Source organism: Nilaparvata lugens, chromosome 9 (assembly GCF_014356525.2).
Source record: "Nilaparvata lugens isolate BPH chromosome 9, ASM1435652v1, whole genome shotgun sequence".
NCBI lineage: Eukaryota > Metazoa > Arthropoda > Insecta > Hemiptera > Delphacidae > Nilaparvata > Nilaparvata lugens.
Window position 1 is genome coordinate 19,666,308 of NC_052512.1, and position 25,986 is coordinate 19,692,293.

Genomic DNA, 25,986 nt, shown 5'->3' on the forward strand with positions numbered 1-25,986 from the left:
CTTTTTCATTTGCTCTCACGTTTTCAACAGACTATGGAAACTTTTTCCTGATCAGCTGCCACTCTTGAGGGACCAATAATCCTCTCTCAAGGAACTTCAGCGAATTTTCCCAGAGTTGAGACCTGTTCCAAAATAATGCTTTTTGTCGCAAACCCACTGATTTAATAAAAATCGTTAGAGCCGTTTTCGAGATCCATCCGACATACATACATATCCACAAACACACATATTCAAACAGAAATTCTTAGTATAATAATTGACTTCAATGATTATGATTTCATTCAATGAGAGCTTATTTCACATAATAATAACAGCTGGCATCAAAATAAAAAATGTTAAACATGATTGAAATTGAAACAGTAGCGATCATCAACATTATTATCTTCATCTGATCTGAAGTAACCAAATTATAGTAAGATTCACATCAATGTGTCAGCATTGTTTGAATGGGGAGCATTGATGCTATTAATGAGGAATACTGACAGTCAACGAACTGTTATGCATATTCTCTAATTGACCGAGCGAAGTGAGGTCTAAGATTCAAGTCGACGGTTTGGCATTTCTCTTGTTTGAATGTTTATATGTTTATATGAAACGCGGTCATAGATTTTCATGAAATTTGACAGGTATGTTCCTTTTTTAAATGCGCGTCGGCGTATATACAAGGTTTTTGGAAATTTTGCATTTCAAGGATAATATTAAAGGAAAAAGGAGCCTCCTTCATACGCCAATATTAAAGTAAAAATCAGACTATAGAATTATTCATCATAAATCAGCTGACAAGTAATTAGGTCCATAGGGTCCATTGTGATTTCCATAAGGTCTATAGTTTCAATCAGATACTTGTGGATGAGAATACTGCGTGAGGTCTACTGTTCACAGAGCTACTAGTATGTTTAGAACAAACAATCAATGTTTGGGAATAATTGATTCATGGGAAAAGCGCCTTACTTCTATGGAAGATATTTTTATATTAGGAAAAGCAACAACAGCTATTTGGCCGTTCTAATAAATAACCTTTCTTTCGCCCAAGTTAAATTTTGGCCGAATTTCCTCATTATTTGCAAATAGATTCCACAACGGACACTTCTGAAGTTTTAAAAATACCCTCCATATATCATACTGAATTATTAAAATTTCATCGAAATTGTTTGAGCAGTTTTCGCGATGTCGGGTATACAAACAAAATTAGTCTTGATAGAATAGGATGAATTGATTGAAGCAACTCCAGTCATAAAAGTTTGTTTTATGAAAAATAAAAATTATCTATACTCCAAGGTATAGCTCCGATTGAAGCAGCAGTGCCCAATCAATTTGTTCTCGATAAATGCATTTTAATTAATTCTTCAACTTGGTGCCAACCTAATTAAGTCATCTCATCTTAATGCCAAATTGACAAAATTATTAATTTAGTTGCCAGTTAACAACTATTTTGAAGAGGTACTCTCTCTAGAATATAGTTCTATAGTAACATATTATGATATGGACATTTCAATATTATAATTAAGAGATTGGGAGAAGAAAAATAAACATGCTAGAAGACGAACTTTACACCCTTAAAAACCACCCTTAGAGTTGAAATATCGCCAAAAGATTTCTTAGTGAGCACCTAGGACGCTATATTCCAAGTTTTGTTGCAATCCATCCAGTAGTTTTCCAGAAATCGTGATTAGTGAGATAAGAATTTTAGAAGTATAGATTTATATTTATTTATATCTGGTTATTTATGTCCAACGGATCTCGAAAACGGCTTTAACGATTTTCACGAAATTTGGAACATAGTAAGTTTATGATATAAAAGATTGCACTAGGTCTCATCCCTGGGAAAACTTGCTGAAGGACATGAAAATGTTAACAATTATTCATCCTTGGAAAAACAGATGATAATTTCGTCGTCTGTTGAAAAAGAAGATGAGTGTGTGGGAGAGAAACAGAATTATTTCCAGCTGTGTAATCAATCAGCGAGAAATATTATCTAGAAATTTTAATCGACTTGATGAAAGTAATCTGATTTGTTGACATGACATGATAATCATTCTAAACTAGAGTATATCATAATTTTCAAAGTTAATCATTATTTGACAATTTTAAGTGATTAGTGAGTGTTATTTTGTTGTTCGATTTGGTTTGTAAACAATTTAAATTAGAATTTTTTTGTTTTTAAATGTTTGGACTGAAAATTGAACCAGAATTCAAGTGTATGGAACATAACCTAATTTCTGGACTATTCATAGTGTATAAATGAAAATTCGGGGAAGAAACAGTTTTGAGCTGTGCCTGTTAGTCCTTCCCCGATCATTTTAAAGAATTGTGTTCTGTTCATCAATAGTTTATAAATAAATAACGAGCGAAGCTCGGTGCCCCGGTATTACCAGTGATTCTGTGAATAGTAATCAAACTCTGCCATTATAGCGTGGACCTCACTATAGTTTTGTTATGACTGCAAAATCAACATTATTTTCATGCTTCCCCGTATAGGATCACAGATTAATGTAACCAAGGTGATCAAGGTCATCTTGAAAGATCGTCTTATCAAGAAACGATTTTATCTATGTTGTTTGTCATTGACTCTAGTTTCAGGAAATAACCATTGATTGTTATTCCACTATCCGAGCTCGGAATTCAGCTAAGTTCTAGACTTTAAACAGCTGGAGTCAGAAAATCGGCTTTCCGAAACTGAGCGTAGTCGCAGTTTGTATTATAATCGTTATTTTCCCATTTCTATAATAATTATTAGTAACGTTTTTCCTTGATGAAATGAAACATTCCTAAATGATTAAAAGAAAAAGCTGAAACTTTACACTATTTTCTCTTTTGTGTTCAATTTTCTAGTTTTTCGAAATTGAATTTAAACGTGGACTGCTCAGAGAGCCGATTTTCTGACTCCAGCTGTTTAAAGTCTAGGACTTGGCTAGATTGCGAGCTCGGAAACCGGATCTATAAATCTTACACTATGAAGAACTGAGAAAATCACAATACACGATTGTGATTGAATACTGACCAAACTTTGAACAATGTAGTCTACTGTTCTCTCCACATCCATTCCCGACCAGTCTTTGAGCATGTAACAGATGCACGACGCGCAGTAAACGAACCTCATGTCATTCTCACTTCCTGCCATCGTCGATCGAAAACTGTAACACAACACAAAAACACTAAGGCCCGGTCTCCGAGCTCGAGATCTATAAGTTCTGCACTTACAGAGTCCACGACTGAAATAAGCTCTCGGGTCTGAATCAACTTTCTGAGTCACGGGTTTATGTTCTAAACTCCGGGGTCTATAGAGTTCTCGACTTATTCAAGTCCAGGACTTTAACGCAGTAAACATGAGGGAAATTTTCAATATTTTGCTGTTGTATTGTTGGCCTAAGGCCTATAGCAAAACAGCTGATTGCAGCGGGATAATTCAAATGCTCTCCAAACTATTTTGTAACAATTATTTTGTGAAAATACGTTTCGATTTCTTTGTATGGTGTAGGCCTATAAATTCAAAGCAAAACCTAACAAGAAACATGAAAAAAAAATTTACGTTATGCTATTATTTCATCATTGATTTTGGAATAAAAATTGTATTATGCTACCTATTGAGTTTGAAAACGCATTTGTTTTGAAAAAAACTGGAATAATAATTTATTATTGCTATATTATTACTAATAATATGTTTTATATGGCATTGATTAATAATATACACATTGGGAGATAAAATTCCTAGGCGATCCTTGTATTATTTTTCTTGAACATTTTTAGGTCATTTCACAGTCGTAGAATGAGGTTGAAGTCGTAGTCATAACCCTATTTCGGACTTCTAAAATGTTATCTAAATTTGGGAGAGAAATAGTACAAGGAATATCCTTAGTTTTTCTCTCCCAATCAGTGCTACTTTGTAGAAATTATGAATAAATAGATAAATAAAATAAAATATTTTTTACGCTTAGTATTATGAAGAACTTTATTTCAAAATAAACTTGCAAACTATAAACTATGAATTTAGATAGACTAATTCAAATAATTGAGGTATTCCATGACATTTATTTGGCTATTCATCTACTCCAAAACAATAACTGAATTATGTTTGCTCGGTTAAGTCTAGAACTTCAATTTAAACCTTACTCCAGTCGAGGGTTTAAAATCACGCTGTTCTAAGTTCTAGACTTGACGATTTTTGATCAATCCTTGACTCGGAAAGAGACGAGAATCTAATTCAAGTTCTGGACTTATGAGCCCTTCACTCAGAAAGCGAAATTATGAGCTTCAGGGTCTAACGTGATCTCTAAACTCCAGGGTCTATTTGAGTCCTCGACTACGTTAAAGCTCTGACTCGGAAAGCCAATTTCCTGACTCCAGAGTTTAAAGCCGCTTAAAGTCTAGAACTTAGCTAAGTCCCGAGCTCGGAAACCGGCCCTCAAAGTTATTAAGCTGATACCCAAAGCTACAAAACCAAATCCAGCTCATCAGCTAGTTCAGTGCCTCACTGCCGCCGCCGTGAAGGCCCACACTAAACCCGGTGGATAATTTTGGAACTACTTGGTCAATTTCCTTGGTGCTGAACGTTTTTGCAAATAGTTTATGAAACGGGATCAGTTTATGAAACGGGATCAGTTTATGCTTCTAGAATTGAATAAAGTATTCTGCAATAAGATACCTACTATCATTTTATTCGGATGAATGAAATAAAATATTTTAATAATAATAATATATATACTATAAACTATTCAAATTCAATATTCAGAGTAGGATAGAACTTCTAACCTTTAAGAAACAAGGAGTACTGTTGTACCAGTCTAAGTACTGTGTTTACCACTAAACCTGGTGGATGATTGTGGAACTACTTAAAAATTCTAAAAACAACCTATTTTTTCGGACATGTTATTCATTATCAAAATTTGGGAACATAATAGTTTTGGAACATGCCTGTTGTTCTTTCCCGATCATATTTATATGATTTGTAATTGTATCCACAGAAAATTAATAAAGATAAAAATACTTTTCCTCTACCTACTGTCTAAAAAGCTTACTTTACTCTCTGAAACATAATACTAAAGTGTCACTTTTCCGCTCTCGGTAGGAAAAAACAGAAAAACTCCCTAGAGCGTAAAAGTAACTCCATTTATATAACATGGGAAGCATCTTCTCTATTTTAAAAATCTGGTGTAGAGCACTCACACAACTTTCCTTGCCGTTATGAAAATTGATCACCTGACGCTAGTGTACACGCGCATCTCAAGTCTACTATTCAAAGATCAAAGCCAGCTGGTGACAGGACAATAACGCTGAAGACACACGAGGTCTGCTATCTCTTCATAGTGAATGATCTAATAGAATCAACAGTTTGCAATTAAACTAGTAGTTCTGTGAGCAGTAGACTTCACGCAGTATTCTCATCCACAAGTACCTGATTAAAACTATAGACCTTATGGAAATACAGCAATAGACTGGCTTCTCCACACATCTGTGTAATCACTTGTCAGCTGATTTATGATGAATAATTCTATAGTCTGTTTTTTACTCTAGTATGAAGAAGGTTTTTTTTCTATATATATATATAAAAGCGAAATGGCACTCACTCATTGACTGACTGACTGACTCACTCACTCACTCGCAGAACTAAAAATCTACCGGACCAAAAACGTTCAAATTTGGTAGGTATGTTCAGTTTTTGACAACATTTTTGTCATTCTAGTCGCCATCTTGAATTGCATTTGATTGAAATTGTGTCGGATCATTATATTGTAAGGACCTTAAGTTCCAAATTTCAAGTCATTCCGTTAATTGGGAGATCAGATATCGAGTACACAGACACAGACAGACACACACACACACACACACAAATGTATAAATATTTTTTTTTATATTCCATGGTATTCAAAATACCAACCAACGAGTATTCCTCATTAACTAATCAAATTTGAAACGGGAACTTCATCATAGTGTTGTAGTCGAGTCGGCGGCCATTGTTGTTACAACTTTTGCAGACAGATAACAGATAGCGCTGTCGGCGGTGAACTGTGTGATTACAAGACAGCTGTTTAATTTTCAAGTTTTAACACATTTTACTGGTCACGTAAGTTTTTAAAAATTATTTTATTTGCAGTTTTTATAAAAATGTAGGTGGAGAAAAAATGTTGTGTACATCGCAAGTGAAAAATGTTTTTTCTCCATCAGAAAAATTGTTGCCCTCGGCTTCAAACTTTTCCCTCAGGGAGAAAAAACACAAAGTTAGTAGACAGAAGGTTGGTCACTCATCTATAGTATTTTAGTTGAAATGCAATTGGAGTGGGGGAACTGCAGTCGTGACGTAGGCTGTAGTACAGAGTAGGCAGAATATCGCATTCTTGAGAATCATACGGTGACGTATAGTCAATTATATAACACAAACGTTTTCTGACATGCAAGATTTCTGTTTCTGCTTTACAATAATTATCAAAACATTTGAATAATACAAGTATTTTGCCATAATAAAAGCAAAAACCCCACCTCCTAACCTTCCCTTTCAAATCCTTAAGGTTTCTTCAACTTCTAGGTCGTGTTTATATTTTGTAGTTTGGCTATACATCAGCTTGTGAATTTCGGGGATGAGATATTTTGATTCTCGTAGAACATGTGATCGATACCAGCATATGTTCAGTGCATTTATATGAATGAAATTCTTCGGATTTATTGGATCGGTTTATCGGATTATTGCGATGCATTGGTTTATCAAGATTTTTTATGGGTTAATCTGAAATTATAATAGTATAACGTTGTCTACTAACGCTTTTCCAGCTTATTAACTTTTTCGTGTCACATTTTTAGATTCTTGAAAAACTTTCAACTTAATTTTATCATACAAGTTGAATGAACTTGAAGTATTTAACAACATCATTAGAATCAGTGATTCAATCGCTATAAGTATGAGAATTTTTAAGTTCTAGGTCAATCTTGAGGGGATTTAACGACGATGTATTTGAAGATACTGTGAATAAACTGTATGCTCAGTGTGGTTACTCTATCACTTTTTTACTACACGTGACGTCACGCTGGCGTTTCCCCCACCACTTCGAATCTTTCACCTGTGAGTGATCAACTTTCTGTCTACTAACGTTGGAAAAAACAGTACTTTTCAGTTTTCACTCTAGATATACAAATAACTATTCCCTGACATTCAGATTACCTCAGATTTGCTAGAGCTATGACCTTCCAGTTTTGCTTCCGGAAGTGCATAATAAACAATTATTCTCATATATATAATATATAGGTACATTGTTTTATTTTTTGTGGCAAAAAATAGCGTTCGCACCAAGGGCAAAAATGTGTTTCCGGCTCTCAATCTTTTCTAGTCCTTTGACTTGAAAACCGATTTCGAGCCGGAGAAGGCTCATTTTCGGTCCTAGGTGCGAAATATACTATTCGCTGGCCCTTGACCGCTTCAAGTTCTTAATATGCTCGTCAAACTTTAAAACTGCTGTAAACAAACATTTTTCTCCCTAGGTGTGAAATGAACTATTTCAACTGTGACCTGCCATCTTGCTGCTGCAGTGCCCTGACACCGGCCAGTACAGCTGTTTTGTCGACGCGACTAAGGTCGTCTCCCAGGATTATGAGGCAAGCGAGAGCGGTGTAGGTCATGGCCAGGTGCCCACATGCCTGGTAGTTGAGGCCACGTGCTATCAGCGTCGAGCTTCCCTGGAAACCACAACAGCTGCAATCCCCCGAGTCTGCAACAACAAAACACAAGTCAACACTTGTTTAGAATGAGAATACTTCATTTGCCATTAAACAATCAAATTGCAATAGGCTTCGTCATAATGTCACAAACATATCAACATTGATACAGTGTACAATATCGAATGAAAAAGACTGAGAAATTGTCTTGACAACTGAGAAATTGAACTCGATAACAAATAATCACGAGTTCACAGTTAAGGAGAATGTTGAGTTTCTGCATGTTAATAACAAAGGCAGATCTTTGAATATTCTAGAGGCTTTAGAAATAACAAGAGTAATTAAGGAAAATTCCCAGTATAGTTTGAATGACCAGATTCATTTCAACCAATACAACACTACGAATTTAGTTTTATCATAAAATTGTAAGCATACAATAGTATGCATTAGTCAATAGTTTTTCCATTTACATATTTGTTTTATTATCTTTCACACTTGTTTTCTTGGTTCTTATTTTGTACTGAAAGTAAATTTTGTTATCATGGCGATTCTGTTGCTTAAGCTGCCATTTTGTCACACCGTTGAGTGGGAGGAGACTGTCTAGCTGGGCCAATGGCAGGCGTTCATGCCCTTGACCAATAGCAGTACTCGCCTACTAGTATAAATTCTGCTGCTCTTGTATTTAGTTTTAGTTTATCAGAGATTGACAATGGTGTAATAACCGAAACCGGTCTTTCTAATTATCAATAAATCAGTGGTTTTTTCACAATTTCTCAGTATTTCTCATTCAATATGAATAATTACCACAATATCAACATCTCAACTACACAAAAAGTGTACAATATCCATTACAATAATAAATAATAAATTATATAAATGATACAATATTTTTTACTATAATATAATCTCTAATTGTTCATTCAAAGAATAGCATGTCAAAAATGAAAAATGTGAGTGAGACTAGGGCAGAACTAAGTAACCCCCTGTAATTTATGCGAATTCTATTTCATGGTCTTGTTACTTTCCTTGTCCTATTACTATACGTAAGGGAAGTATTGCTTTCCAAAAAAATTAAGGTAGGATACTACCTTCAAGTTTCAAGTTTTCTATACGTTTCAAGGTACCCTGAGTCCAAAAACATGATTTTTGGGTGTTGGTTTGTGTCAACGTTGGTGCTGTCTACTTACTTTGGGTCTGCATGTGTGTGTGCGTGTGTGTGTGTGTATGTCTGTGATCACGATAACTCCATTCCTAATTAAACGATTGACTTGAAATTTTAAACTTAGGGTCCTTATACCATGAGGATCCGACAATAAGAATTCCAATAAAATTCAATTCAAGATGACGGAAAAAATGGCGGATAATTACTAAATAACCATGTTTTCCACGGTTTTCTCGAAAACGGCTCTAACGATTTTCTTCAAATTTATACCCTGGATAGCTATTTATAAGCCCTATCAACTGACATGAGTCTCATTTCTGGGCAAATTGCAGGAGCTCCGTAATATTCTTAAGAAAAATGAATTTTATTGATTTCTATAACGATTTTCTCGAAAATGTCTTGACCGATTTTTCTCAAATTCATACCCTGTATAGTTATTTATCAGCTCTATCAACTGGCATGAGTCTCCTTCCTGGGAAATTAACAGGGGGTCCACCCCATCCTTGAGAAATGGACTTTGTAACCTTCTTCTCGTGCATGAGGTAGGTAGGTAGAGCAGTTTATTCAAAAACATAAAGTCGAGATATTTCTTCCGTAAACAGCTGTTTGAAAAATCATCGAATTTCACAATAATTTACAAAATCTGGTGTGGTGCACACAAACAACTCTTCTTGCCGTTATGAAAATTGATCACCTGACTCTAGTGTCACGCGCATCTCAAGTCTACTATTCAAAGATCTGAGCCAGCTGGTGACAGGATAATAACGCTGGTGACAGGATAATAATGACACACGAGGTCTGCTATCTCTTCATAGTGAATGATTTAATAGAATCAACAGTTGCCAACAGTTTACAATTGAATAATCACATTTTCTCGAATTTCGAGCTTATTTTCAATTTTAGGTGAAAGTGTTACTAACCATCAATTGTAGAGATTTTTATACTCAATCTTTTCCACTTGAATTTTTTTTGTTTAAATTGTATCTGAAGCCTGATAATTGGGAATCTAGAATCAATCTTAGCATAGATGGGGCGGAACTCCTGGAATTTTTACAGATATGGGACTTGTTGCAGTTGATAGAGCTAATCAATGACTATTTTAGGTATAAATTTGATCAAAATCGTTGGAGCCGTTTTTGAGAGAATCGCGAAAACCCCTGTTTTTGACAATTTCGCTATTTTACATCTTGAATTGCATTCGATTGAAATTGTTTGTGTCGGATCCTTATAGGGGAAGGACCTGAAGTTCCTAATTTCAAGTGATTCCGTTAATTGGGAGATGAGATATCGTGTACACAGACGCACATACACTCATACACACACACACACACACACACACACACACACACACACACACACACACACACACACACACACCACACACACACCACACACACACACACACACACACAACACACACACACACACACACACACACACACACACACATACAGACCAATACCCAAAAACCACTTTTTTGGACTCAGGGGACCTTGAAACGTATAGAAATTTAGAAATTGGGTTAACTTCATTATTTTCGAAGAGCAATACTTCCCTTAGGTACCTATGGTAATAGGGCAAGGAAAGTGACAAAGGAAAATAATATTAGGGTAGGTGGGCCACAATGAGACATGGGCCACTGTGAGACATTAGAGATATTTAATCATAGAGCTGTTCGACAGGTGCTGGACTCTGTTGGGGATAGCATATTCATCCATAGATTTACTTCGAAAATGGCTGCTATCGCTCTACTGGTTTCTGTGTACTTCATCTGTTTTTGAAGAGCAAAAGTTGTTATAACACTTGTTCTAATTGAGAGCTACTACTCAGATAAGATGGTGTCTCTATATTTTTGGTACTAAGATATGAAACCCTGTTTCATATGTGACATTTTATATATTTGTACAAGATTTTTTAGGCTCCAAACTGGTTTCAGAGACGATTCAATGTAGACATTCACAATGGGCCACAATAGGACACTTTGGTTAGGGCTACAATGAGACAGATTTTACGTGTTGTGACATCTTAAAATTATTGAGACCATGAAATAAAATAAATCGAAGAAATAAAAGATATTATTGTCAAAGGCTAGGAAGAGTACCAAATGTACTGTTACCTGATAGCAATAAAGATTATACTTATCAACAGCTGAGACTGAGATAAGAGCACCGTTCTATATGGCATATTTTGGATGAATTATTCATTGAAAATTATAATTTATTGGAAATAATTTGTAAATTGTTTATAGTCAACCATCAAATTTAGAGTTTACAACTTTGTTCATGTTAGTGAACAGCTCTTTTGAATGCAGTCAAGAAATTAGTCGAAATTAATTATTTGTGCTACTGAACTTACGTTTCAAAACGATGATATAATTACTTCTAAAAACCAATAATTATTGTAATAAGGATAAGAGTTTCAAAATAAAAATATATTTATTATTGTTAAAATAATTTATTAATGGAAATGTACAACATGTTAAATATTATAAAAGTGAGCATGATCATGGTACAAGCATTATCACTGATAAGAGTTGTAATATGCATTTTTTGCTATTTATTATTGTAATAAGAATCTCTTGTATGAATTATAAATATTATATAATAATTATTATGGAATCAACCACATGGACTGATGTGAATATCTCTGTACAGAAAGATGACACCAAAAAAGGGTGATATTCAACATGATATTCTATTTTTGTTATCAGCGACTAGAAAAAGCCTTATCATATATATGCAGTAACACATTGCATGTTGAGTAAGAAGAAATATGAAGAAAATTTATCTACTAATAAGACAGATAATTTAAGTTGATTTATTGTAAAAGCAAGAACTATTCTCTTACTCATCTCTGACGTGATGTACACGTGATAGGCCTACTAGTTCCACCAATAGCAAAATTTCTATGCAAATTAAGTAAGACGGAACTGCTCAGCCAAAAGTTTTGAGAAGAGAGATACTTACTTTCCTTTTAATGCCTTCACCGTAAAGACCTTGTTCTAAAAAGTTACCATTTTCTAGTGAGATTCTTATTTGTTGAATTTATTTTAATTGTTAGCCTATACCTGAGGCAATATTATTTGTTATATTTGTAATTATTCTCTCAATTGATTGCTTCCATAAATCTGAATTTTATTATTCATTTTTTGATTGGTGAAGGAAATAATTAATTTCTAAAAACCCAAAGACCAAAGTTTGGATGAGCCATCGAGTCTAAATTAATTTAAAGAACTACTACGCCAAGAAGGATCATGTAAGTTCCCTTTTATTTTATGGGGCCCCACCCTTCGCTTCAAAAGAGTACAGAAATTATTCAATTTTACTTCGCTAAATAAATTGGCCATGTCGAAAGCGCTAATAGCCTAAATGTACTGAATTATAATTGTAAGTTTTTGTGGTCATTTAACTGTCCTTATCTGCCTGAACCACGACCCTGATTAAATTTCACATATTGTAATATTTTCTAGTTGAATAATTGAAATTATAATTCATCTTTAAGAATTTTTAAACTTTGTAGAAGAACGTGCATGATAGCCCAGCATCATAGCACTAATTCAGATAAGCCTGTCAGCATAAATTATTCAAACCTGTTATCAAATGAAAGAACTCAAATACAAGATCTCTACACTCCATCTACTTTCACCCAGTTACTGAAGATGAGCTTCTTGAAGCTATTAGTAGTTTGCGAAATGACAGTGCTCCAGGACTTGATGGAATCAATAATAGAACATTGAAGTCGATAAAAAATGTAATTGTAAAACCATTAATTCACATATTTAATTTAAGTCTGTCAAAAGGAATTTTTCCAAAAGCTATGAAAGAGACATGTGTTAGACCATTACATAAAGGAGGCGACAAAACAAATGCCACCAATTACAGGCCTATTTCACTTACAAGCAATATTTCTAAGATTTTGGAAAAACTGGTAAAGAAACGTCTTGTGAATTACATGGAAAAAAACAACTTACTATCTAGGAATCAATTGGTTTTCGTGAGGGGAGGAGTACAGAAGATGCGGTATTAAAATTGTCAAATTTTGTCACAGATAAGCTAGAAAATAACAAAAAATGTGCAGCAGTGTTCCTGGACCTAGCAAAAGCTTTTGACACTGTTAATCACAGTTTGCTGCTGAAGAAATTAGAAGCCATGGGAATTAGAGGAGTTCCTCTAGCATGGTTTAGATCATACCTCTGTGACCGGCGTCAAAAAGTCAAAGTTGAAGAACATCTCAGTTCAGAGGAAACGATGAAGTTTGGAATTCCCCAAGGAACAGTTCTTGGGCAAATTCTGTATTTGGCATATGCAAATGAGCTATGTTCAATTAAGATAAGAGGAAGAGTAATAGCTTTTGCTGATGATACGTGTATACTATTTGAAGGAAACACCTGGGAGGAAGTTTTTAATCTGGCACAGGAAGAATTGATCAAAGTCGATAAATGGTTAAGAGAAAATTTGCTTACAGTAAATGCAACAAAAACGAAATTTTTAGCCTTTTCTCTGACAGAACGGACGAGACCACCGGATTCTTCAATAATCCTGCATCACTGTGGAAGCACCAACAACCCGTGTGATTGCCCTTCAATTCAACAAGTCAATGAAATAAAATATTTAGGAACAATAGTGGACAACAAATTCAAATGGGACAAGCACATTAATCTATCAATTACCCGGATCAGGAAGCTTCTCTACAAATTCTATCAACTCCGTAAAATCCTCAACTATGAGACATTAAAAACTGTTTATTTTTCTTTAGTGCAATCAATTTCAAGATACGTCATAATTATCTGGGGAGCTACGAATTTTACACATGTTGAACCTCTCTATAAACTTCAAAAACGAATACTAAAAATAATAGGCTTCAAGGAGAATCAATTCCCCACGAACATTCTTTTCAAGGACAGTAAAGTACTGAGTGTAAGACAACTCTACATCCAGGCTATCATCACGCGAATGAGGAGAAACAACGAACACATAAGACTGGCAGATCATAACCATCAAACAAGGCAGAGAAACACGTATTCAATAGTACCAAGGATGAACACTACATTTGGGCAAAGAAACTACACATATTTGGGACCAAAAATTTATAATTCAATACCAAGTTACATTAGGGAAGAATTCAATAGACACAGGTTCAAGAAAAGTTCATTTTCCTGGTTGGTTGATATTGGAGTGGAAAATTGTGAAAATTTAGTTAGACTGTAATATTGAAACTATTCATTCTTCATTCCACTCTTTACTGTTTTTCATTTTTCTAAGATAACCTTTCTTATTATTATCCTTAATAGAACATTAATATTTATTTACTAATTCCATAATTTTGTTTGTTTGTATTATACATTTTTACTAATTTTATTATAAAAAACTTTAATCCCATATCAGTGAATGAAGTTTGTAAATAGTAATTATTACACGCAAAAAGCAACTAATTACTTATACCCCAACACATATAATATATAGTGGGGTGTATATTTATTCATTGAAATTATCATTCATTCATTGTTGAAACACCGCTGATTTATGTAGTTATATTACAATACTATATTATCAATATTCTAATGTTGCATTCAATCTTCATTGTAATTAATAAGTTTTCATAATATGTGAAATTTGTTGCATAATTGACTGTTGTACTGTAATTTATTGTAGATTCTTGTTTTTGTCTTTTCCTTTTAGAAACCATGGTCCTTGAAATGACATATGGTAGTTTCATGGAAAAAACCATGTGTTTTTCATTTTATTATCATTAAACTATATAAGCCCAATATCATAATAAGTATTTTATATCTACCTGAGGCTCAATAAACTTGAAAATAATCATTATTTTTTATTTTTAAACATGTGCCAATGTGGTCCATAATGTGTCTCAATGTGGCCCAGTGTTGGGCCACAATGAGACACTTGCAAGGGTAAATAGAAACATATATTTTATTGACATTAAAAATTTCATAAGATTATCACAATAAGAGCAAAAGGTGCAGAAAATGATAAAGTTACTATCTGACTATAGAAATATGCATTCTGTCGAATCAAACAATTATGAAAACTGAAAAAGTAATTTTCGTCTCATTGTGGCCCACCCTCTCCTATATACAATAGTATGATCTTATTTTTTAATCTGTAGCCGCCAATCGTCATTATGTTAATCCCTTAAATTAATATCGTTTAAGAATAAGTTTCAATGAGCAAGGAAAGTTGTGTGAGTGTAACACACCAGATTTTTTATAGCTGCTATTTGTATTGCAAGTTTCCATTGTTCAAAGATCTTTAAGAAATGTAGGCTATGTACAATGCAAATGACACTAATATAATAACATTGTTAGGTAAATAATAGTCCTTGTGCTATTTTCAAGTCCAAAATAAGGTTGGAATTTCACGTATAATACAATGTTTATAAAAAAAATAGTTTAAAATAAACATGAAAACTATAAATTTTGAATTTAGATGGGTTGAATTTATAAATTGATTATATTGTATGATCACTTGAGTTGATTGAGAACTCACCATTTGGTAGGACTTGTAAACTATAAAGCCAATCACAGATATTCTTTCTTTTAGATTCTTCTAGTGTATTTATTGCATCTAAAACATCAAGGCCAGATATTGCAAAGAAGGCTATGGATACTCTGAAAAAATAGAGTTATGTTAGTTACCGTATGCATCAAAAGGTAACTGAAAGTTAGTCAATCAGACAAAAATTATTAGATTATTTTGAATAGGAGTACAAGGCCCAGCAATATAACACTACTTCCAATTTAAAAATGTGGTTACAAAGAAAAACACCATTACGTAACTTATTACAATGTAATTTTATTACGTTTTTTACTTGTTGAATTGGATCATCTGTTTCGGCACATTAATGTGCCCAAAAAACTATGCGTATTTCCAAACACTTATGTAGGTTATGATTATACTTTTATTTTCCTCAAGTAGCTACTATAAATGGCTGCAATTTAATAGGTTATGGCCTTCTAAAATTCATGAAGATTTGTGAGAATAATTGGCTCATTTCAGAGTTCATGTTTTCTCAAACAAGAAGTTATCTTACAAGGTGATGAATGTGTTGACCTTGGGTTGGTACTTTGAATGAAGATGACACATAAAACTTACATATTTAATAATATAAGAATATATATTATATAGGAATATAAAAATAAGAATATAGACAAGATTGTGACAAAATAGACTTTTTAAAAAATGAAGAAATGGTTTTGATGATGAGGAAGTTGAAAAAGCCTTTAAATGACAAGATGAAGTAGGTGTCATTTGCATTTGTTGAACCACAATTTATTATTTGATGATTAATATGCTCTAAATTTGACTGATGAAAGAGAAAAGTGATGATGAAGACACTGGAAAAGAACAAAAAATAATTAAAGTTGTCTTGCCCCAAGAACCTTATCAAATTTGTTCAAAAAATTCCAGCTACCGGTAGTCACCAAACCACAATCATATCATTGGCTCGTGGCATGTAAAATAATATACCAATAATTTTTGTAATATGGAACGCATATCAAAATTATTTGAAATGTAAAGGATACTGTACGGTATAATATTGTAATAATCTACGAAAAAGTGAGTTGTCTTAAATAGAACATAGTATAGCTTAGCCTACTTGAAAGTGAAGATAATATTTATTCAAGAATAAGATTTGAAAATCACCTTATAGAGTCATACATGGACATTCGAGCTGGAAGAATGTCCAAAAAATATGTAAAATACTTTATGTGTCTTGTCCTGGCTATTTTTTTATTGTTGGAATTGTCTGGAGACATTTTATCACTAGTAAATTTAAAACTAGCACATTACGTTAATCATAAAAACTTTTCAAAAATGATGAAGGTTTTCATCATATTGAAGTTAAGTAAAGAATTTATAACAATTTCAACTATAAATAATCCATAATTCAAATAGAATAAGGTTAAAACTTTAGAATAATAACGACATTCGTCATTTGCCAATCACAATGCACAACGCCATTTTGGCGATTTTGCCAGTGCCTCATGTATCATTCAACTATGAGAATCTTTCTCAGCGCAACTATTTATCAAAATGTGACCAGACAATATCAATTCATTCTACGTTGTGAGGCTTGACCGTTTCAAAACGTTTTGAAAAAGTACTCGTATATAGTGAGGTCTACGTTATAATGGCTGTCTCCGCACATTCAGGCCCGTGCATCTTTTCGGCCATCTTGGTTGACCAAAACATTGCACTTGCACTGCAGTTATAACATTAAAATATACCTTTATACCTAAATCTGCATCCTTTACCCATAATATGGGATCGATGACGTCAAAAACATAAAATACAATACACAAAAAACAAAAACATACATGAGGCATGTTTAGCAAGACAGCATTTCGACAATCATCACTCATATATTCACTACGGTAACACTGTAGTACACCTTGCTTTTCAAGTGCTTGGATACAACTCTCTCGAACGCTCTTGAATCCAACTGTTTTACTCCTGTAGGTAGCCTATTGAAGTATCGCAATGCCGAACTCCTGAAGCACACCTGTGATCTCTGAAGGCGGAATATCAATCAGCTCTCGATGTCAGTTCATGCACATCAGTCCGAGTCAACATGTACTGCCGGTTCTTCTTGACATACATTAGACAGAGAAGTACGAAGTGGCAGAATACCAAGTCTAACAAAAAGGGGCTTGCAGTGTGCGCGATAATCGCTAGCGGTTATGATTCGGGCAGCCCGTTTTTGCAGCTTCAGTATGTCCACAACTTTGCTGAATGACTCCACATGAGTAGGCCATAGGAAACGTGACAGTGGAAGAGCGCGTGATACACCATGACTAAATAGGCCTCAGTCACATGACCCCTCAGCTTCAGCAGCAGAAAACAAATTCTGGACTGTCTTGTGGTCACATGCTGAATATGGCTGGCCCAGTTGAGTTTATTGTCCAGAACAAAACCCAACAGCTTGACAGGGTCTTGATCACCAGGAAGGTTCTTGACAAGCTGCAGATAACATGCTGGGTCTTGTTTGCATTCAACTGGAATCGGTTTGCCAGGAACCATGAAGTTGAAGACTGCAGATGTTCAGCTGACATCTCCAACACCTGCTGAAGGTCACGGCCAGATGACATCAATGATGTATCATCTGCAAACAAGAGCATTGAACCACTGTCGAGGTCGTATATGTGCTAATGTGTTCATTTAATTGACTTTTAATGGAAAAATATAAGTTTTGATCAAAATGGTAACCTGTTGTGCATTTGGATATACAAACAGAAGTTCAGAGAAGACTCAGGAATGACTTTTCACAGATTTTTTTTTTTAATTGTAGGTGCCTAATTTAATTTAATTATCATTATAAAATAAATTATTAATGTATGATGAGATAGAATAATCAAATGAATCATCTTATTATTATTATTATTATTATTATTAATATTATTATTATTATTATTATATATTATTATTATATTATTATTATATTATTATTATTATTAATTTGATTTAACCAATCAATTGGATAAATTATTTTTAAAAAATCTTTATTGTATTAGAGTCCAATACTGCAGTTGTAGAGAAAGATGTGAATGTAAAGGTATAGGTATTTTTTCTTGTTTGTGTAGCTGAGAAGTTGATATTGTGGTAATTATTAACATTAAATTAAAAGACCAAGAAATTGTCAAAAAACCACAGATTATAGATACTTAGGAATACCGGTTTCGGTAATTACACCATTGTCAATCTCTGATAATGACCGAAACCGGTCTTTCTGAGTATCAATAAATCTGTGGTTTTTTGACAATTTCTTAGTCTTTTTCATTTAAAAGGGTATGTATTTGATAAAGGTACTCCTTGATAAGTCCGGTGTCCCTGGAAACAGTGTCTCTAGCACTTTCAATGGAGAAAATAATAGATGACAATCATGGCTAAATCTTCACAATATACTGTAATTACTGTACTGGCCCTTTTCATCAGATTGAAAGTTGTATTCATGAGCGAGGTCCACTGTTCGCAGAACTACTAGTTATCTTAAGGTGAAACATCTTAATCTTATTGTAGGCACTTGTCGAACAGATAAAAAATAATGATCACAATTCCATTCCCGAGAAAAAGTTCAGTAAGGAACACTAATAAAGTATAGTAGAAAGAACACTAAGATACTTTTATCTAGAATGGTCTGTCAAAATTGAATGTCCATAACAATTGTTATTTGTTGTTTAATATACAGGAATATATTGATGTATTGGATAAATATTGTATTGCAAAACTTATCTACTACTATATTTACTATTTAGCCCATTAAGAAATATTAAGTCAGTGTCACAGTATTGATACTATATCATGATAGCTATATTATTTCTACTGAATTCCCATTCTCTGTTTATCAATCATTTTTGACATACGTTTACCAATATCTATTCAGAAAATCAGGTTATTCAATGTGCATGAATTTAGTCTGACATTACAGGGAGCTTCAGTATCTAGCTCTATCATTATAGAAAACGAATGATAACATAATTATGGGCTGAATAAACAGTAATCGACTGAGAAGTGAAAGCTTTGTTTCAAGTGAAGCCTTTGGCATTTGTCTGTCTGTCTTTGCAATAATTATGCCTAAACCAAGGCCGAGCTAAAGAAGTATAATTCAAATGTAATTAACATATTATAGCTCGGCCAAGCCTTGTTTGCTTATAATGAATTATTCATTTGAAATGAACATTGAATAGCCTCTCATTTTTCATAGGGGAGCTGATTCACTCATTATTTTGTAGAATCTTGTTTAGTAAAGCTTTTAAACCAAATTTGACAACTTCTGATGGGAATGTCATCTTCGATGAATCAATTCATAGTAGCCAAATACTTTTCATTGTGAATCTGCAATAATTGTGGGTTTTTTTTATTTCATATTACAATGTTTTAAATGTATACTGTACCATGCAGAATCGAAACATGTTCAATCATTTTGAAGTAAGGTAAGTCAAGATAACAGTACAAACTACACCTATGTTCCTGATTGAATAACACATATTTATGCTCAGTTGCACAGAAGTATGTTGAATTTTAAACATGATATGAAGTGGCCTTAGTCGATTGGACTAGATGCTTGCTTCATGATTCAGATGCCCGGGTTCAAATCCATTGAGGACATAACACGGGTTGTAATCCCATCGACAAAACAAAATCACCTATATGGGTGATTTTCTCCAGTCCAGTGTGAGCCAGTGCATGTTTTAAACATTATCAGATCTTATTTGACCAACTTGGTAAATCATAGCATTAATATAACACTCAAAAAGATCTTTGTCAGAGTTGGAAACATATTTCATGTTTTGGTGAGTCTCCCTTTTCACTTTTCCTTGCCCATTACCATAGGTGAGGAAAGTATTGCTTTCCGAAAAAAATAAGGTACCCCAATTTCTAAATTTCTATAGGCTACATTTCAAGGTCCCCCAAGTCCAAAAAAGTGGTTTTTGGGTATTGGTCTGTATGTGTGTGTGTGTGTGTGTGTGGTGTGTGTATGTGCGTCTGTGTACACGATATCTCATCTCCCAATTAACGGAATGACTTGAAATTTGGAACGTAAGGTCCTTACAATATAAGGATCCGACACGAACAATTTCAATCAATTGAGATTCAAGATGGTGGCTAAAATGGCAAAAATGTTGTCAAAAACAGGGTTTTTCGCGATTTTCTCAAAACGGCTCCAACGATTTTGATCAAATTCATACCTGAAATAGTCATCAATAAGCTCTATCAACTGTCACAAGTCCCATGCATAAATAAAATTTTAATTAATTTGAAAACTTGGTATTTCACATTATGATTATCATTTAGTATAACATTTCAAAATTGTTTCATGTCTCATTCAGGATTTTAAAATTATTTATGTGGACAAATTTATAAATTTTAGTTCTATTCAAATAATCTATAAAAAACAAATCATTTGATAATCTTAACCATCGTTTGTTGGATATACAAGAACTCACTTCTGTAATATTACATTTTTTCTCGATTGGAATCGAATCTTCAATTCGAGATCTATAAAACTTTATAGTAAATATCAGAGTCATCAATATACGGACAACTTTTGACTGAGAATTTATTGTAAATGATTGTGTTGCATATTCCATGGTGTCACCGAGGCTGGGTTGACAGAATTAACAGATAATGGTTTATTAATAGAGATGATATATAAAAATTTAAAATAATAGTTTCAAAATAAAGTTTTATTGAGAACAAATATAAATGTGAATTCTAAACTTGTAATTTATAATTTTTTGGTGACCTGTCCGTAACGTTGACACTGGTTTGAGGTTCTACAAAGCTTTGCTCTGTTCCTTGTAGCTAGGCTTTCTCCTTCTCTCTGAAAAAATATGGCTGGCTATGTGTGTTGTAATTTGAACAGTTTATAGTGTTCTATTTTGTCTATAATTTGTTATTGTGTATACAAGCCTATAGCCATTGTTTTTCAACTATATAAACTGGATAAGTATTTAGCTTGTAGTTACTTTAGATGCTTAAAGGTGTAAGATATTGTTCTTTGTGTATTTGTGTAGTATATTGCCAAAATTCTTCTGAAGATTATAGTTCATTTGCTCTGAAAACTGGATCTCTCTTCATAGGCGATAGATCCATTCATAGTTTACCAAGAATCTATTACGTGGAGCCGATAACCTTCCTTAGGTTAATAGGTGAAAATTTGCTATCCAACCGATTTAGGAGAAATTGGATAGTAAAGTTTTGTCATGAAATGTAGTTTGTGTTTAGAACATTGAAAAGTCGAAATAAACTATAGTATCCAACAAACGATGATTAATAATATTGAATAATTGCTTTTTATAAAATATTGAACAATGAATAAATGGAAATGAAATTTTTTTTTCTAGTGAAATTTTGTAATTGATATCTCCATATTTCACAATTTATGTATTGCTGACTGTATAATAAGATGTTAACAAATTTCATTTTATATTGATATATACTTAGAAATAGTTTCATGTGTATTAGATTGTATTGATAGCCTAATCAAAATTTTCTTTTTAGTCTATAAGCATTTTAAGATAACAGGTACAGCACAGACATTAACATTGAAATAATTATCACGTGAACCTCGAAATCAGCAACAAGTGAATGCCATGAAGAGTGTTAAGAACATTTGGGTGATTTTCGAACTAGTGTGACTCATCAATTGAATAACAACACCAATAACTACGCCACTATCTATGCTGATGTCTACACCAATAACTACGCCAATATCTGCTCTGATGTCAATATCTACACCAATATCTACGCTGATGCCTACACTAATAACTACGCCAATATCTTCACCAATATCTACTCTGATGCCTACACTAATAACTACACTAATATCTACACCAATAACTATGCCAATATCTGCTCTGATGTCAATGTCAACACCAATATCTATGCTGATGCCTACACTAATAACTACACTAATATCTACACCAATAACTACACCAATATCTGCTCTGATGTCAATGTCAACGCCAATATCAACGCCAATATCTACACCAATATCTACGCCGATGCCTGCGCCGATGCCAATGCCTGCGCCAATGCTGATGCCAATGCCAATATCTACGCCGATGCCAATGCCTGTGCCAATGCTGATGCCAATGCCAATATCAACGCCGATGCCAATGCCGACACCAAAGCATACGCCAATGACAACGCCAATGCTTATTGCTGACCTTGTATCTCAAACTTCAACACTACTACATTACCTGGAGGTAATTGCCATCCATGTTCACGTTTGCAACTTTGAATCAGAATAACAGTCACAGTATCATGAAAGAATTGATTCAAAAATCCTCTCCTGAATTATTCTGTATGCAGAACTCTAAACCTTGAACACTGAAAATATAAAAAAAAACCAAACCTTACCTAAATTAATCCTCACCTAAGTAAATCCTGTATGCAGCGTCTATCTCTTTTCCAAAAAACAAATTACATTGTCATTTCAAGCCTGAAATGTACATTGTATAATTACAAATATGATACAAAATTCACGTGACTCTGTATCGAGTTTGGTATGCAGCCGTCTACTACAAGCATGAGGCAATGCTAATTGAGATGTCACCTGTATCGAGTTTGGTATGCAGCCATCTACTACAAGCATGAGGCAATGCTAACTGAGATGTCACCTGTATCGAGTTTGATATGCATCAGTGACTACAAGTATCAGCCCAACACTACGTGCATCCAGATCAGCCCAACACTACGAGTATTCGGATCAGCCCAACACTAACGTCATCACACTGGAGTCACACTAACTGAAAATCATACTGAGTGCCTTAACGGACTGTTTTCCAAAATTTGCATCGATAAAATCAACCACGTCAATAGTGAAAGAAATGAACATTTTTGATTTATTGAAATTTTATGTGAAAATTGAATGTAACAATTCATCAATTCATTTAAAAAAAAAAATAATAATAATATTTTTTATTCAACATACTAAATTTCTTTTATGCAATAAAAAATTGAATTTTTCTATCTATTAAATTTATGTGCAATTTCAAAAAACTATTCTTTATATATTAAACTTTCTGTTGAGATATTTTCCTTTAAATTATAAAGCTAAATCAAAAGTATTTTGATATTCTATACTTTGAAATATTGTTTGGAAACATATAACAAATGCTATTGATGAATTTTTATAATAATTTTCAATATTATGGGAAAAAATGTAATGTTTTTATAGAAAAAATTGTTACTGTTCTCGAATTTACAATTCAAAAAATTTTCATTTGGGTCAATGTAATTTTTTTTTCTTTAAATTTTCAAACAGTAAAATTTTTTGTGTCAAGAGGGGGGTATTTGTAATATTACATTTTTTCTCGATTGGAATCGAATCTTCAATTCGAGATCTATAAAACTTTATAGTAAATATCAGAGTCATCAATATACGGACAACTTTTTGACTGAGAATTTATCGTGAATGATTGTGTTGCATATTCCATGGTGTCACCGAGGCTGGTTGACAGAATTAACAGATATTGGTTTATTTAAATAGAGATGATATATAAAAATTCAAAATAATAGTTTCAAAATAGAGTTTTATTGAGAACAAATATAGAATGTGAATTCTAAACTTGTAATTTATAATTTTTGGTGACGTGTCCGTAATGTCGACACTGGTTTGAGGTTCTACAAAGCTTTGCTCTGTTCCTTGTAGCTAGGCTTTCTCCTTCTCTCTGAAAAATATGGCTGGCTATGTGTGTTGTAATTTGGTGCTCTTTGAATATTTTTCTGTTTAAGTGAATTTATTAATGTTTTTATTGAGTTTTAAACAGTTTATAGTGTTCTATTTTGTCTATAATTTGTTTATTGTGTATACAAGCCTATAGCCATTGTTTTCAACTATATAAACTGGATAAGTATTTAGCTTGTAGTTACTTTAGATGCTTAAACGTGTAAGATATTGTTCTTTGTGTATTTGTGTAGTATATTGCCAAAATTCTTCTGAAGATTATAAGTTCATTTGCTCTGAAAACTGGATCTCTCATCCATAGGCGATAGATCCATTCATAGTTTACCAAGAATCTATTATGTTGGAGCCGATAACCTTCCTTAGGTTAATAGGTGAAAATTTGCTATCCAACCGATTTAGGAGAAATTGGTAGCACAGCACTTCTCATACAAGAATGCGAAGAAATACTGGAAACCATGTACAGAGATTCTCTGAAAAGGGCACCATGCAAAAGAATTGTACGTCTGAGAAGTGAGATGAAATTGTTGTGATTAATACTTCCATAACATTGACTAATTTTTAGTTGGAAATAACATCAAAATAAATTTGGGAGATATTGGGGGGGGGGCGAGGGCACTCAATCTCATTCACTTGGAAAACCACGAATGGAAATGATGGTAAACTTTCAGAAAATAATAAAACTTTCAGTGTAACAAGCGTGCCCTCGCCCACCCTCAGAATATCTTCCAAATTCTATTGTGGTGAGGAGATAATTTTATGGAAATATTCAGAATCTCGGAAGTCAATTTGGAATATTTGTTCATCAACATTTGATTACACTTCTTGTAATTTTTGAGAAGAAGATGCTTTGGTTAACTTGATTGGCACCAAATGCTTCAAATCAATAAGAAATTGATTGCGACCAGGTGCTGGAAGTCGGTAAGATTCAAACAAGTTCAATAAAACTGTTTAGAGGACAGAGCAGACGACCAAACACAAAATCAAGTGGTGTCCATACTCGCATATTTAGCATTATGTGAGTAGCACATTCTTATCTTTTCTCTATACTAGTAGTTCTGCGAACAGTAGACCTCACCCATGAATACAATTTTCAATCCAATGAGAAGGGCCAGTACAGTAAGTAAAGTATATTGTAAAGATTTAGCCATGTCATCTATTATTTTCTCCATTGAAAGTGCTAGAGACAAGACACTGTTTGCAGGGACACCGACTTATCAAGGAGGTACCTTTATATCGTCTCCATATATATTTACAATATAGAAATATATTACACTTTTCCAATAATAATCATAAGACATCGGTCAACTGACGGAAAAATGGAATATGCAGTAGGCAATTTAGATGATGAATTGTCTCACAGACGATGATGAGATGGAAAATGATTCTAAATAAGATGAGTTTGTTGGTGACAATGACATTAGGTTGCTAATGATGTTTTTAATGAAAAGTGGATTCAATTTTATGGCTTGTTATGCCTATGCAGAATGTTAATGCTCACAATCGGTTCCAATCTCATACCTTAAGGAAAACAAAAGACTTGACACTGTAGAGCAACACAAAAATGCACAAAAAATGCATACAATACAATATTATTGTACCTGATAAAACTGAAAATTCAGATAAATATAACTAAAATAATAACTGATAGTATAGTTATGAATAAAAGAAGTTGGAGATTAAAGAAATGTATATGATGTTAATATTGTCTGCAACTGGAATAATGTTGATTTATTAGTTGATTAATTTCAGATTATAAAAATTGTCCACAACTAAATAGTTGAGTTATCTGTAACATAGATAATATTAGTTATTTATGTATTATATATATATAATAATATATATATAGAATATATATAATATATAATATATATATATATATTATATATATATAATATATAATATATATATATATATATATATATATATATATATATATATATATATGTGAAGTGTGAATTGTAAATCCTTCA

At 33.2% G+C, this 25,986-nt stretch overlaps 1 protein-coding gene across 4 annotated transcripts in view; it reads right to left on the reverse strand.

The window, feature by feature from the left end:
* LOC111058659 (geranylgeranyl transferase type-1 subunit beta) overlaps positions 1 to 25,986 on the reverse strand; it is a 118,391-nt gene that overhangs the window by 20,065 nt on the left and 72,340 nt on the right. For 2 of the 4 annotated variants that reach the window (XM_039435602.1, XM_039435599.1), the window contains exons 3-4: positions 7,496 to 7,694; positions 3,002 to 3,134 (exon numbers count right to left, since the gene is read on the reverse strand). In XM_039435602.1, coding sequence (XP_039291536.1) covers positions 3,002 to 3,134; positions 7,496 to 7,694 — 332 coding nt within the window. Of the gene's footprint in view, positions 1 to 3,001; positions 3,135 to 7,495; positions 7,695 to 15,309; positions 15,432 to 16,467; positions 16,804 to 25,986 lie in introns of those variants that run through there. The other 2 variants (XM_039435600.1, XM_039435601.1) reach the window with 2 other exon arrangements.